Source organism: Panthera pardus, unplaced genomic scaffold, assembly GCF_024362965.1.
Source record: "Panthera pardus isolate Hobbes unplaced genomic scaffold, ASM2436296v1 HiC_scaffold_13, whole genome shotgun sequence".
NCBI classification, from domain to species: Eukaryota; Metazoa; Chordata; class Mammalia; order Carnivora; family Felidae; genus Panthera; species Panthera pardus.
Genome location: NW_026526688.1, coordinates 103,392,176 through 103,408,426, shown reverse-complemented (window position 1 = coordinate 103,408,426; position 16,251 = coordinate 103,392,176). Strand labels below are relative to the sequence as shown.

General features: G+C 36.4%; 1 protein-coding gene across 5 annotated transcripts in view; it reads right to left on the bottom strand.

The window, feature by feature from the left end:
- Positions 1-16,251, bottom strand: part of PRDM5 (PR/SET domain 5) — a 206,874-nt gene continuing 190,623 nt past the window's right edge. For 2 of the 5 annotated variants that reach the window (XM_019418742.2, XM_019418724.2), the window contains 2 exons: positions 12,395-12,499; positions 1-1,910 (listed from right to left, as the gene is read on the bottom strand). In XM_019418742.2, coding sequence (XP_019274287.2) covers positions 1,746-1,910; positions 12,395-12,499 — 270 coding nt within the window. In that variant the 3' untranslated portion in view covers positions 1-1,745. Of the gene's footprint in view, positions 1,911-12,394; positions 12,500-16,251 lie in introns of those variants that run through there. The other 3 variants (XM_053901284.1, XM_019418733.2, XR_002072245.2) reach the window with 3 other exon arrangements.

Sequence of the window (16,251 nt, the reverse complement as noted above, 5' to 3'; positions counted from 1 at the left end):
TTTTACAGCTGGCCTTTTATATTCAAATGATATTAAGCACACTGTCGTGTTCAATTGAAAACATTTTAGATCTAAAAATATACTGTTGAAACAAATGACATAGTGAGAAACAAGACCAAAATCTATTTTTATAAAATACAGTCTATAATTTTCAGATATAAAAATGCTACATATAACCATACTTAGATATCTTCTAAATTATAATCTGAGATTTATATTTTTAAACATTATCTCTGGTGAGTTTCAAATTTAGTATTTTTACAGAGTTTAAATCTCTATATTGAATCTTTATGCTTCTTTTTAAAACTGGAACTGAGCAAAAACATAATTCTAAAACAAGATTCCTGACTTCAAAGAACTGTGTCTTCAGATAACCTTTCTTCTTAAGTTGGAACCAATTTCCTTAAAGTTATACTTCCTCTCCTTTGAGCTCTAAGTAGAAAAATTCATGATTTGGACTTCATTTTGACTTTCTTCTGGTTTTTGGATTCCTTTATGCTATTCTGACATCACTAATGCATCTTATCATATCTTCCCCCAAAGCAAGTTGCTCATTGTATGTTGCTCTCAAGTATTTTATTGAAATATAACCCGACAGAAGAAATTACACTTCTTGCTTCAATTTCCCTTAATCAGTGATATTTCCAATCACAACAATGGCTGGATTTGTATTTTTTATTCTGGATTCCTAATTACAAGGAACAATTGAGGGTAATTCAAAAGTGTTTCAGAATCACCTACTGCCTGGATTCTGGAAAACGTCTTTTGTGAAACAGAGTGTTAATGCTCTGAGGACTCTATTATAGCTGTGCCAACATGTTCTATGCACTTTGATGGAATGAGAAGATAAAAGGCTAGGTTCACCATAACTAATATTGCAATGCCACTATGTGCTGACACTCTTGTCAGTCAAAAAATATTGAGAACCTATTTTGTTTTAATTTTTAGTTGTATGCATTTGTATACTGTTAATTTCTAAAGATGACTGGTATAAACGTAGGAGAATCAGCTTGATATATACTTAAGGTATATGGTCATTTTTATGAAGATCTTATGAAAGTACTATAGACCATGAATGTCTGCATCTAAGTGATTAGAGGAGATAATGTTTCGAAGAATTATCTAAAATGAGCAACATTTTAATAGATGCTTTAGTTCTTAAATACTTCCTTATTTTAAACTGACCTGTTGTAGAGAGCTATAAATAACATCAACTTTTGGTCTGTTTCACAAAATAGCAAGTTTTATCCTATATCATGCTTGATACTTTAAAAACCCTTGACATTATCCTCATCTGTATGAAATATTTTGGTATATTAATTTCTTTCTGGATAAATCAGTAATAACCAGTATGTGCGTGCGTGCACACACACAGATAACAATAAAATAAAAAGGCCTAATAAAGAGTATGTTAGTAAACTTCTTTACAGAGAGGTAGCCAACATGGAAAGCCATGACTCCTTTTTCCATTTTATAAAACAGAGCACAAGTAGTATTTTGCAAGGCTACAAAGTTGTTTTTTTTTTTCTATTTGTACCATTTTTTGGTAAAAGTAGGAATTTCTTTCTTTCTTTCCTTTTTTTTTTTTTTTTGCATATGCATCTACGAACTCTAAAGGTAGGCAAATAAGAACTATGAGACCAGTGAATTACTTTTGTCTACTTCTGCTATGCTAATCAGGTGAGAGAAATCTGGGTTTCATATTAGGAGCCCTTCTGAACGGTTTAATTCCTTTACAGCTACCATTAGCTGTCAGCTTCGCCATGGATATTGTCCATGTGCACTTTGAGGTAGTCATTCCTTGTAAACTTCTTATGGCAAAACTGGCATTCTGCCAGGGGACGATTGGGATTGTGAGTCATCTTGTGTCGGATCAGCATTTTCTTCAGGCTAAAAGCCAAGTCACAAACCTAGAAAAGACCCAAAGACACCAATTGTATTATGCTGAAAAACCTGAAGATATGCCAACTTATCACATACACAACATACATTATGCATCTTCCTACTGTTAAGTATGCACTGACAGGCATAAGAACAAAAATTCCTAGAAATAAATGGAATTTAACATCCCAACTAAAGGGTAAAGAAAAATAATTACAGTTCCCAAGAGTTGTTTGCATCTAGTGTGTGTCCTCTATACCCTAACCACCCTCCCTTCCCCTCTACTGCTATATTTAAACATGTCTAGATAAACAACTCCCTGGGAACAATATCTTTCTCCCCATGATGGAGTGTATTGACATTTTCATATTAAACCCCTTAAACAAAATGCCTAATGGCCCAGAGGGCATCTCCCCATTTGACATAAATAGCACAAGACTTGTCTCTCCAGTGATCCCTTCCATTTAGCCCCATTTGAGAAGTGAAAGGTTAATGCTGCTTTAAGCATCCTAAGTGGAAGTTTACTACCCACAATTCTGATTCTTTATTTCTTATCATATACACTCATTTAAGTAGGGAATCTAACATGTTAACTTCATATAAGCTCTGCCACATTGCTACCTGGCCCAACAAATATGAACAGTCCAATAATTAAAATATTAAATTAACACAGAAGATGTAAGGTCCTCCTGCCTCAGTACTTTCCCACTTCTCTTTATGTAGCTTCCTCTTACTCATTCTTCAGGGAAGCCTGTATGATCTGTGGGCCAGAAGTCCTCTGTTAAGTGCTTTCATGGTAGCCTTTACTTTTCCTTTATAATACCTACTTTAAATATAATTAGTTACTAGATAATTCCTTTAAATGTCTGTTTCCTTGCAAGTTTAAGAAACACGATAGTAAGAGTAAGAATTCTGTAAATATTTGTTGACTTAAAGAAAGAAAGGTAGATACATGTTTGATAGATAAAACCCCTAAGAGCAATATAAGTATGTCAAAAACTATCGAATAATTCTAGAAAAATCAAGCAAGGTGACTATGGAGATTATTTTCAAGTGAAACTCTAAACTTCTAAATTTTTTTTTATAAAATTTGTTAAAATCGATTATCATAAATAGCACAGAATTAAAATGTATCCCTTATTTTCTATTTCTCTGGCTCCTTCTCTAAACCCCATGTAATGAACAATAGATACCAAAATTTTCATTGGCTTCCCACCGAAATTAGATTCAAAATAAATTTCTTAGCATGCTTGAAAGGCTCATCAATTTGCTCTCCAACTTCACTTGTACCCTTTCTTTCTCACTGTGCTTCAGCTCCACCTGCCTTTTTACCTCCCCTAATACCCAGGCTCATTCTCACCTACAGGCCTTGATTTGTACTGTTCCTTGAGCCTGGAATGTTCTCTTCCCCATGGCTGACTCCTTCTCCTCTTTTAGGTTACTTAGAGTTACTTTTTCAGAGACTTCTTCCTTAAGTATTCCTTTATCTCTTTTTAAATTGTTTCCAGTCTTTATCATAAAATGCAATTAGATATTTATTTAGGTTTAGTTGTTCAATGTCAATACCCCACAGGAATGTTGAGTTCTGTGAGCACAGGGGACCTGATATCTTGTTCACTATTTCATTTCAGTGTCTGGCCCAGGGACTAGGTTGAAAGGCTAACATCAGCTTTCATTATGTGCCAGGAAGCACTCTGTGCAACTTATAAAAAATTCACTTGTGCAATCCTCACCTCACCCTTGTAGGCAGATACTAATACTATAAACTCTATTCTATAGAAGGAAACTGACATTCACTTCAGTGTCTCAAGCAGGTTACCCAAGGTCATAGAACTAGGAAGTGGTTTCCGGGGTTTAAACCCAAGCAGTCAGGGTTCAGAGTTTTTGTAACCCCAAGGACCAACTATTATTAAAAGCTCAAACTTCAAACAAAGATATGTAAGCTGATTGTACTTTTTCCACTTGTCTGGCTGATACAATTTTTAAGAAATAAAAACCTCTTTGGAAAAATAAAGGAGGTTCTCAGTTCAGCTCACCAGTGTATTGTGAGACACAAAGTTCAAGTTCATTTACACAGTCACCATGGGAAAATTACAGCAGCAGCAAGCTAGAGAAATGCAAGGGAAGTAAAACAAGATGCTAAAGTCATTGGCAATGGCTCTCAAATAGGGAGTCCTAGAAGCTCCATATAGGAGATGGGATGAGAACAACCCAACAGATTTTTGAATGAGGGTCAGGTAGAGGATTCAATGTCAGTAGAGAGCAGGTGATGTCACAGTTGTGAAAGTGACTACCTAGACATTAAAAGCTATGTTTTTATGAACTTAAATGCACTAACAGACTTCAAACTGATGTTCTGTATAAATCAGCCAACTGTAAGGACATTCATGGTCATTTTAATATTAGGAGAAAGCAAGGAATAATTCAAATAGTGTAACAGGGATGCTTCCTCTTCTTCCTTTCCACCTGAGATTCTTATCCAATCCTTCAACCTACTCCAAATTAGTATTAATTCACAAGCAAAAGAATAGGAAAATATTTAGTCTTTTTCTAGGCTAGAGGTAAACTGATTTTGTTTTAAAATGAAGTAAAACAACACATTTAATAGAACATACCTTGAGAGATAATACTAGAACACGATACAAACATCTTACAGTAACAAATATTTATCACATACAATGTGCCTGCCACTTCAGTTAGAAACAGAATGACAAAGAGTCTTGTCCTGTCCTGTGAAGTCCAGAGTCCTAAGGAGAAATATTTTCAATGTCATGAACATAATTCTAGAAGAAGGAATAGGAGAGCACAATTAAGTCTTCCTGGATGTATGAGGGTTGTCATGTCATAAGGTGGGAAATGATATTCTGGGGAGAGGGAAGAGAAGGTGCAAAGGCACAGAGCTGTAAAGAGCAAGGCTCATGTGGGGAAGTAAAAACAGTTCCCTAAGGCTGAAGAAACAGAATATTAGAGAAATAAATTGAAATCAATCAATCAATCAATCAATCAATAAGAGAATCAACTTGAAAAAGAAGTTAGTGTTAAAGTCTGGACAACGCCCTACTTCAGGTCACAATCTTGCAATTTGTGAGTTCGAGCCCCACATCAGTCTCTGTGCTGACGGCCAAGAGCCTGGAGCCTGCTTCAGATTCCGTGTCTCCCTCTCTCTCTCTCTGCCCCTCCCCCACTTGCGCGCTCTCTTTCTCTCTCTCTCTCAAAAGTAAATAAACATTAAAAAAAGTTGGAGGTTAGAGCCAAACCCTGGTAATCATAATAAGAAACTGGAAGTATATTCTGCAAGTGGTGGGGATTTATTAAAGGATTCTAAATAGAGACTAACCCTCAAATATCATTTAGTCAGCAAGCTTGAGAGTATGAAACTGGGGGCAGCAAGGCCAATGTTATTATTACACTTCAAGCCAGAAATGATTTGGATATGAACTAAAGACAGCAATCATTGATTCCTTTATTCATTCTTTCAAAAACCTTCATTAAGTGCCTCTTATATGCCAGGCATAGTTCTTGGCCTGGGGATCCAGCAGTGAACAATAAAGAAGAAGAAGAAGAAGAAGAAGAAGAAGAAGAAGAAGAAGAAGAAGAAGAAGAAGAAGAAGAAGAAGAAAAACAACACCTCTGTTGTCATTAAGCTTAAAATACATGATAAATAATTAAACAAAAAAATATGTAATATATCAAGTGGATATAAGTGCCGTGAAGGAGAAGAAGAATATGGGGTGAATGTTAAGAAAGTAATAGAAATAAGAGAGTAATTTGAGCACAGAACTGAAATAAGTACAGGAGAAGGCCATAAAGTTCTCTGAGAAGGGTGTCCCAGATCAGGGAAGCAGCAAATACAAAGACATATTCATCGGAATATGCTTTGTTTGTCTGAAAAATGGCAATGAAGTGATGTGGTCAGAGTGAGGTGAAGGTGGTAGTGAGGTCAGTGCTTGGGGCAGGAGGGTTGGGGGTGCAGGTCTGTAAGGACTTTCAGATCATGGTAAACTTTGGTTTTCACTCTAAATGGGATAGACAGCCATTGGAAGGCTTGAGCAAATGAGTAAATATATAGTCTACATATATAATATATAAAACCTGACAAAGGTTCTAAAAAGGACACTTTGGGTGGTAAGCCTAAGACTCTGTCAGGAGCAAAGACAGGATAAATTAAGAAACTTTCATTATTCAAGGAGACTAAGCTGGTAGCTGGGCAGATGTGAAAAGTGTTTAGATTCTCCATTTATTTTAAATATGGAGCCAACTGAATTTACTACTGGACTGGATGTCAGGAGTGAGAAAAAGAGAGGAGTGAAGGGGCAGTGGAAATTTAGAGGAAGAAAGATTTTCAGGAATTACTGTGTCTGAATGGCAGGTACATGAGCTTGAACCCTCGAATCCTGACTCAGCCAGTTAGAAGTGGAAGGAAAGAGACAAGTCACACACTTCAGTGAGCCTCAGTTGTTTCATATAGGTGGAAATAACACCTAGATATTTCTGGGTTGTAGTGAAGATCAGAGGGAATATATATAAACTGGATCACTGTGTCTTCCCCACAATAGAAGCTTGACTAGTTGATGCTACTGGTCATGGCTTAAGGAAAAAAAAAGTGTCTGGCATGAGAATCAGAGCTTTGGTTTTGGTTATTTGGAGATGGTGAAGCCCTCAGAAAGATGTATAGGTTTTTTTTAAGTTTATTTATTTGAGAGAGAGAAAGAGAGAGGAAGGAGGAAAAAGAGAGAGGGAGAGAGAGAGAGAGAGAGAGAGAGGATGCCAAGGAGACTCCACGCTGTCAGCATGGACCCAGATGTGGGGTTCGACCTTACAAACTGTGATATCATGACCTGAACAGAAATCAAGAGTCCAAAGCTTAACCAACTGAACCATTCAGGAGACCCAGAGAGATGAATAGTTAAAGGGAATATGTTGAGCAACTAAGCTGGCTGGGGAAATATTGATTTCAGTAAGGAATATAGGAGAGAAGTCTCTTAAAATTTTTTTAAATGTGTATTTATTTTTGAGAGAGAGAGAGAGAGAGAGAGAGAGAGAGAGAGAGAGAAGAAGCTGGGGAGGAGCAGAGAGAGGGAGACACAGAATCCGAAGCAGGCTCCAGGCTTTGAGATGTCAGCACAGTGCCTGAGACAGGGCTTGAACGCACAAGCCATGAGATCATGACCTGAGCTGAAGTTGGACACTAAACTGAGTAAGTTACCCAGGTGCCCCAGGGGAAATGTCTTACAGGCGGCTCAAAACATCTGCCTAGAGTTCAAAAGGGAGATCGAGGCAGGAGAAAGAGAGATTTGGAAGTCATCACCATAGGGATAGTAGCAAAGATACTTACAGTTCAATAGCTATGGCATGCTCAGGGAGCTATACACATGGAATGACTGTGCCTAAGGGGCTAGTGTTGATGAGTGAAGCGGTATTTGAGAAAAATTGTAAAGAACTGAGATCAACATGTATCAGTTTCTTCTTTACAATTTTGCTCAAATGCCATTCAAGTACCACTCAAATGTCATATATCTCTGTGTGTGTGTGTGTGTGTGTGTGTGTGTGTGTGTGTGTGTGTGTAAATGCCAGGCAGTGGGTACAAGAGATGGGGAGGGCGTTCCAGGCAGAGGAAGTAGTGCATGAAGCTACAAGGAACAAGAAACAGAAATGCAAAATGGCATCGCTGCTTCAGGAAACTTTAAGTGTCAGTACAAACAAAATGCAAAGTACTGACAGATAAGAAATTATTAACATATTAATAATAACAGTTGACAAAACCCAGAATAATTTTTTCCATCAAGTGGCAAGGTGGATTTTACCCTACAGTTTGTGAGATACTATCATAGAGAAGCACCTGATTTGGTTTATACTGAAACAATCACATTGAGAAATTATTACTGACCCCAGAGAAATAAAAAGGATTATAAGAGAATACTATGAACTGTATGCCAACAAATCAGATAACTTAGATGAAATGGACAAGTTCCTAGAAACACATAAATAACGAAAACTGACTCAAAAAGAAATAGAGTAACTCCAGAGACCAATAATAAATAAAGAGATTGTATCAAATAAAAAACCTCCCAGGGCGCCTGGGTGGCTCAGTCAGTTAAGCGTCCGACTTCGGCTCAGATCATGATCTCACAGTTCATGAGTTCGAGCCCCGCATCGGGCTCTGTGCTGACAGCTCAGAGCCTGGAGCCTGCTTCAGATTCTGTGTCTCCTCCTCTCTCTGCCCCTCCCCTGCTCTTGCTCTGTCTCTCTCTGTCCCTCAATGATAAATAAGCGTTAAAAATTTTTTTTAAATAATAAAAAAAAAAAACCCTCCCAACAAAGGAAAGTCTGGAATCAGATAGTTTCATGGATAAATTGCACCAAACATTTAAAGACTTAACATTAATCCTTTCAAACTCTCCCAAAAATAGAAGTGGACAGAACACTTTCTAATTCATTCTGTGATGCCAGCATTAACTTAATACCAAAGCTAGAAATCGATATCACAAGAAAAGAAAACTAAAAGCCAATATCCCTTTTGAATATAGATGCAAAAATCCTCAAACGAATGAAAAACAAAAATTCCAACAAGCCAAATTCAAAAGTATATTAAAAGGATTGCCAACGAAAAAAAAGAAAGAAAGAAAGAAAGAAAAGAATAAAGAAAAAAAAAAGGCAGGGCATGGATGGCTCAGTCGGTTAAGCATCTGATTTCAGCTCAGGTCATGATCTCATGATTTGTGAGCTCAACACCAGCATGGAGCCTGCTTGGGATTCTCTCATTCCCTCTCTCTCTCTGTCCCTACTCTGCTCGTGAGCTCTCCCTCTTTTTTGTCTCTCAAAAACAAAAAAACAAAAAGCAAAAAACAAAAACAAAAAAACAAAAAGCAAAAAAACAAAAACATCACAAGTCATGACCAAATGGGATTTATTCAGACTGCAATGGTAGTTTCACATAAAATCAAACAATGTAATAAACCATGTTAATAAACAAAAGACTAAAAAATGATCATCTCAACTGATGAAGGAAAGCCACTGACAAAATCCAACAACCTGTATTGATAAAAATACTTAGAAAACTAGGATAGAAGGTTGCTTCCTCAACATAATAAAGGGCATTTATGAAAAACTCATAGCTAGCATCATATGGAATGGTGAAAAACTGCAAAATAATGCAAAAGAATAGACCCCTACTTCACACCATATACAAAAAAAATAACTTAAAACAGATCAAAGACCTAACTGTAAGAGCTAAAACTATCACACTCTTAGAAAAAAAACATGACAGTAAATCTTCATGGCCCTGAAATTGGCAATTCTTATATCTGACAACACCATGCTGAGAAAAAGAAAAAAAAAACATAAATTGGATTTCAACATTTAAAAGTTTCATGAATCAAAGGTATTATTACTAAGTGAAAAGATAACTTAGAAGATACTTGTATATCATATATCTGATAAGAGCCTAGTATCTAGAATATACAAAGAACTCTTATACTCAACAACAAAAAGACAAAATTTTTAAATGGGAAGAGGACTTGAACAGACATTTCTCCAGAGAAAATACAAATTCCAACAAACAAACATATAGAAAGATGCTCAGTATTGTTAATCCTTTTGGAAATTTAAATCAAAACCACAATAAGATATCACTTCATATGCCCCATGGTGACTATAATTTTACAAAACAGAAAATAACAAGCATTGACAAAGATGTGGAAAAAATTGGTATTCTTGTGCATTGCTGGTGGGAATATAAAAATGGTGCAGTTTCCATGAAAAACAGTATAGCAGTTCCCCAAAAAGTCAAATATAGAATCACCATATGACACAGTAATTCTACTCCTAGGTATATACCCAAAATAATTTGCTTTTAAGACAGAGAGACAGGGGCGCCTGGGTGGCTCAGTCGGTTAAGCGTCCGACTTCGGCTCAGGTCATGATCTCGCGGTTCGTGAGTTCAAGCCCTGCGTCAGGCTCTGTGCTGATGGCTCAGAGTCTGGAGCCTGTTTCAGATTCTGTGTCTCCCTCTGTCTCTGACCCTCCCCCATTCATGCTCTGTCTCTCTCTGTCTCAAAAATAAATGAACGTTAAAAAAAAATTAAAAAAAAAGACAGAGAGAGAGAGAAACAGAGAGACAGAGACAGAGAGAAAATGCATATGAGTGAGTGGGGGAGGGGCAAAGGGAGAGGGGAAGAGAGACTCTTAAGCAGGCTCCACTCCCAGCACAGAGTCCAATGTAGGGCTTGATCTCAGAATGGTGAGTTCATGACCTGAGCCGAAATCAAGAGTAAGATGCTCAACTGACTGAGACACCCAAGTGCCCCCAGCCCTGCAAAGAATTCAAAACAGGTACTTAAATACTTTTATGCACATGTTCCTCACAGAGCAATACACAATAGCCAAAAGGCAGAAACAACGTAATGTTCATCAGTGATGGAGAGATAAACAAACTGTGGTATACACAATGGAATATCATTCGGCCATAAAAAGGAATGATGTACAGATACATGCTACAATGTAGATGAACCTTGAAAACATTACGCTAAGTAAAAGAAGCCAATCACAAAGGTCACACATGGTATGATTCATTTACATGAAATATCCAGAATAGGTAAATCTGTAGAAATGAAAGGAGATTGGTAGCTGTCAGGGTCTGGAGAGAGAGGGGATTAACTGCCGAATGGGTATGGAGTTTTATTTTGGGACATTAATGTTTTAGAAGGAGATAGAGGTGATGGTTGCATAACATTGTTAATGCACCCAATGACAATGAATTATTCACTTTAAAATGGTTGATTTTACATTCTGTGAATTTCGTTTCAATTAAAAACAAAAACAAAAACATTACCCTGGCAGGGTAAAGAACGCACACATTGGAGATTGAATGTAATAAAACACAGGGAGGAGCCAGGCTGTGCACTGCTAGTGGGAAAAGAAACTGAGAGGAAGTAATAGATTTGAGAGTTATTCAGGAAAGAGGAAGATTGGGAATGAGAGAGAAAGGATGACTTCTATTCAGAATGAGTGGGTTAAGAGGGTAAGATTTTGGAACAAAGACAGCCAGTCCTTTACAAAGCAGGATGCATTTCAAGGAGGTCTGGGAGGCAGTAAACTTGGATCTTAGTCAATGGACTAGTTTGGGCCACAGATAATGATCAGAGAGTTTTGAAAATATGATGGAATAGAAGGAAAAAAATCATGTTTGTAACATTATAGTTTTTAAAAAAAAATGACATCATGGTCCAGTTTAACTTAGAAAGTACTCAACAAAAATATCTAGCATAAATGAAAGTTGAATTGAATGTGATGATAGGCAGATGTCTGTACACAGTCAATATTTAATTTCTATCTTCCATCAGTTATTTGTGCAGTTGTACAATTAAGTAATCTAAAGAGGTTGTGCCTATATGGAAATGTTTCCAGTAAAAGCACTGACTTATTAAGCCAACTGAAATTATTAAGCAGGAGCTGTACCTCCAGTTCAGGATCGAGTTCTACATGTGCACATTTCTTTCTCTACGATACTTCTTGCCTTAAAGAAGTTCACTGTTCATAAAGGTACTTTTATGAGTAAGCCCACTGGGAGTACATTGTTGCCTTAACCTTACCACCAAAGTTTCATGGAAGGACAAGGAAAACATCTTGTGTTTGTGAGCTTCCTTTCATGTGGACTGCTTACCCTACACTTATCCGTTGGGATATGCCAATGGGACTAAGTACTCGAGTTTCCCTCCACATTTAAAGAGCATTCTGTACTGTGCAATTTTACACACTACAACTTTAATGTTTCTTCTTACATTGAGCTACATTAATACTCTTTTTGCTATTTTTGTATAAGAAACAAGCATCCAAGTGTTTTCCCTAAAGCCTGTGTCAATCTTCTATCAACTGTCAATCTTACACAGAATGGTGACACTGTTCATTGAAAAACCATTTTTTTCCTAGATTAATTAACATTCAGATTCATTTTATTGAGTGTGGTAGTATGTTTCCTTTCATAAATACTGTAAACAACTAAGTTGATAATTTTCAATTCAAATGTCATACACAGAAAATCTAAACAATTAGCAACATTATTTAAACAAAGGAGTTCATTCATGTTTTAGAAACTCATTGTTTGGCTGTAGCAAAATCAGTAATATCTATGGCCTGGTAAATCTCTGGTTTAACTGCCACTAACCTGTCAAAGATTTGGGCAGACATATGAAAGCTGCCTGGAATCATCATGAGTTTATACCTTGAACGAACAACTCAATTGCATTAAAACTTTGGGTGCAAATGTGCCTTAAAGAAAATCGGTTAATCTGCTGCTAGTAAACTAGGATGAACAAAATTATGACAAAGTGGTTATATGGATTACATCAAAAGATGCAGGCAGCACAAGGCATTAACAGAAAGACCAGCACTGCAAAACAACACACACCCATCCATACACACCCAGGTGCACAGATGCCTTACTCACACACATGCACACAACACACACATCTGTCACTGGAGGACACTGACGGAAGAAAAGAGAAACCAAACTCACATCACACTGAAAAGGCTTTTCTCCGGTGTGCGTCCTCTTGTGCTCATCCAGGCCTCGCTTCTGGCTGAAGGCTTTGCTGCAGTCTGAGCACTTGTAAGGTTTCTCCTGCAGTCAGCGACAAGAGATCGCCATGAATTTAAGGGAACATAAAGCCCTCCTTATAAAGGTGTATGTGGTGTGTGTGTCGGGGGGTATTTTATCTAGTTTTGTCGGGTGCTGCAGCAAATCCATGGGGTTCCAGAAGTTATTTTCAGGGGAAACAGCACTACTCGACATCTGCTGGACAAACTGAACTACTAGCTCATGGCAGTTCACAGCCCCAACATTAGACTGCACCTTTTCTTTAGGAAGCAAGGTTCTGAATGATTGCCATGATCTAACTACTCAAAGAAGTGAACTCTTAAGTTTTCTTTTGGTCTTTGGGGTCACAAAAATTTACTGAGATATTCGAGACCCTTGATCTAGATGGTGCAACTTGTTTACTATCTTGGAGGAATTCCTGGGAATGAAAACTTCAGAACAAAATTTTCATCAGATTTTGGGGTAAGTTTAAAAAGCTACAGCTCAACTGTGGTTTAAGTATTTTCATTTTTATTGCCCAATCTTTCTTCTTACGTAGGATGTTCTTTTGTAACATCTAAATTATGTTTTTGAATGAGGTATTTTTTAATTGTTTGTCATAGGCTCTTAAGGAAAAAAAATGTCTTCACAGGAGAAGAAAAAGTGTTCACATTCCTCAGCCATCTTTGATACCAAGAATTTGTATCACCAGCCTTTTTGCTTAGAAAATAGATTAACATTGTTCCATTAAAACAGCCAGTCATTACCAAGCAGTGCATAAATAAAAAGATTTGAGGGAAAAAAGTACGATTTCTTTAAAGTAAACTTGCAATGAGATTTTTTTCAAATACATCTTCAAAAATGTTATAAAGTTTTTAAAATTGAGGTAGTGTGTGTGTGTGTTCATATTTAATTTCATGTTATGTAGACAAGCTCCATACACATTTTCTCCTTAGTATTTAAAAGAATATTATAAAAATTGTGAGGCCTAAAAAAATGGTATGTAAAGAATGAAACAGATATGTGTGTGTCCACTGGCTACGTCTTACAAAATCAAACATTACTAGTGCAGGTGTCCCTCTCAACTCCCTCCCCCAACCCCTCCACTCCCTAACTGCAGCACCTGCCCACTTCCTAAGAGGTGACCACAGTGCTGGATGGTGAACTTATCAGTCCTTTGCTTTTCTCTGTTTTTACTGCACGAGTATGGAAGGATCTCTAAACAAGACTTAGCATTATTTTGCTTTCTAAACTTATTTAAATAGCATCACACTGTATATAAACTTTGTGAGTTCTTTTGAAAGTTACTTAGTTTTGCTCAACATAATCTTTATGGGCTTCTGGTCCTCAATTTTATTTTGTGAACATATGTAGTTCCTACTCATTCATTTTTAGTATCATATAGTATTACACTCAATGGCTACACCACAATTTGCTTATATACATCATCTAGTGATGGGCAGTTCATTTTTTACCAATTTTTCACTCTTACTTTGCTCTGAACTTTTTTGTATGTGTATACTTGAATGCAGAGAAAGTGTAATTCCCTGTGGTGTGTGTATCTAGAAGTGGGTTGCACCTTCAACTGTTTTAGGAATGTCCAAAGTCTACAAAGTGGATAAACCATTTTACACTCCAAAATGCAGTATAAATGTATCAAATCAGTATGTTGTACCCTTTAAACTTATATAATGTGATAGGTCAATTATACCTTAGTTTAAAAGAAGGAGACAAAAAATAATATAGTATTAGTGTTTGCTTGGTATATCCATTTTTTTACTTTCAAACAGTCTATATCCTTAGATATGAGGAATGTCTCCATAAATAGCATCCAACTGGATTTTTATTCAAACCATACTTGTATCACTTTTGTTAAGATAACAAGTTTTGCTTCTTAATCTTCATTAATATGTATTATCATTTATTATTATAATTACTATTATAATATATAATTAATGTATCTATATATTAATATTTGTTATTAATCATGTATTTGAATATATTTCTTTGTTTTAAATATATCTGAATATATTTCTAACATTTTATTTTGTGCATTGATTTTATCTTGCTTGTTTTCAAAGTTCTTTTCCCCCTATAATTTCTTGTATGTTTTGGATTGATAATTTTTCCCCTGTATTATCATAGAAGTTATGAACACTATTTCTATCCTCTTAGTGGTTATCCTTAACAGTTCTACCATGTACACTGAACACAGCTTAAAGATTATCTATGTTTTCCCTTCTACTGAATAACAAGTCCTGTAGAATGCTCCTGTCTTAGAGGTTATGTGTAACAGTGTTTTATTTGTATCTTTATTTTTAATGCCCAATATGGAATCCTTATTACTTTACACAATCAGTATGGTTTAGTTTCACACATGCTTAAAAATTTCTTTACTTTTCATGCTTTCTTGCCTATCTGACCTTCACAGGATCTGATGATGGTAAATTCCATTTTTATTTGATTGAAAATGACTTTATTTCTTATTTGTTATTGAAAGTCAACAAATCCCAACTATATGTATAACAGACCCTATTTCTCATGTCTCTTAACCTCCCTTTACCATTTCTATTGTTTTGTATTGTACTGTATGCAAGTTCTTTAGAATCAGTTGATCAATTATCTTCAGGTATGAATAAATTGTTAATAAATCATTTGATTTTTAATTTGTATTATATTTTAATTTTTTTAAGTTTTTATTTGGTTCTTTTCAATTATGCTTAATTGTGGACAAAATCTTTTTTACTCATGTTCTTATGTGTATTTAAAAAAATATTCTAGGCATTTATATAATTTACTTCATCTGATAAATCATTATCTTAAGCTTTTTGGATATCTAATTCTGCTATTTGTGGTTTCTCCTGTCTCCTGTTCATGGCTCTTGTTTCCTTGGGTGTTTCTGGAATTTGGAATCATAGGCTCATGTTTGGTGGTCTTTATCTGTTAAAATGCTGTGACCCCTAAGTTGAGGGTAAGTCCCTTCAGACAGCATTGTGTTTGCTTCTGCCAGGCATTCTGGGATGCTATCAATCAAAGAACATTTTAAGTTTTTTTCTTGCCTTAGGGTTTTCTGGTCAGGGAAGTATTTTAAGTCTGAACTCTAAACACACTTGAGGCAAAGACTGTGGTTATAAACTCTAAGGAGAACTCTTTTCTCTAGCCAGCAATTACTGAGACAGTTAAATGTCCCAAGCACCTCTGTTTGCCAAAGGTAGATGATTTCCAGTCCCTGACTTCATTTTGAGTGTGGTTTTTCTAGGGTCTCAGCACTGTGGTGGGATGTGGTTCCATCTTGCCCTTATAATCTAAGCCCAGAACTTGCCTCCCTTTCCATCACCATTCAAAACCAAAGCTCAAATTTACAGATACTGACAAACACCTTGTAAGGTGCTACATTCTCAATGTGACCATTCTGGCACTCAGCTTCAGTTTTGTTTGTTGGATTCTGGGGATTACTGTTACCTTTTTCTTTTTTAAGTTCAGATATTTGCTATTTGCTTTACTATATCCAGCATGGATAGAGTTTTGTATAAGGTCTCTGTGTTTTATTTTTTATTTTTTAAGTTTTATTTATTTATTTTGAGAGAGAAAGAGAGAGAGAGAGCATGTGTCTGCGTGAGCAGAGGAGGGGCAGAAAGAGGGAGAGAGAGGGAATCCCAAGCAGGCTCTTCACTGTCAGCGCAGAGCTCGATGCGGGGCTCAAACCCACAAACTGTGAGATCATGACCTGGGCCAAAACCAAGAGCCAGACACTTAACCGACTGAACCACAAAGCCCCCCAACTTTCTTAAAGTTTT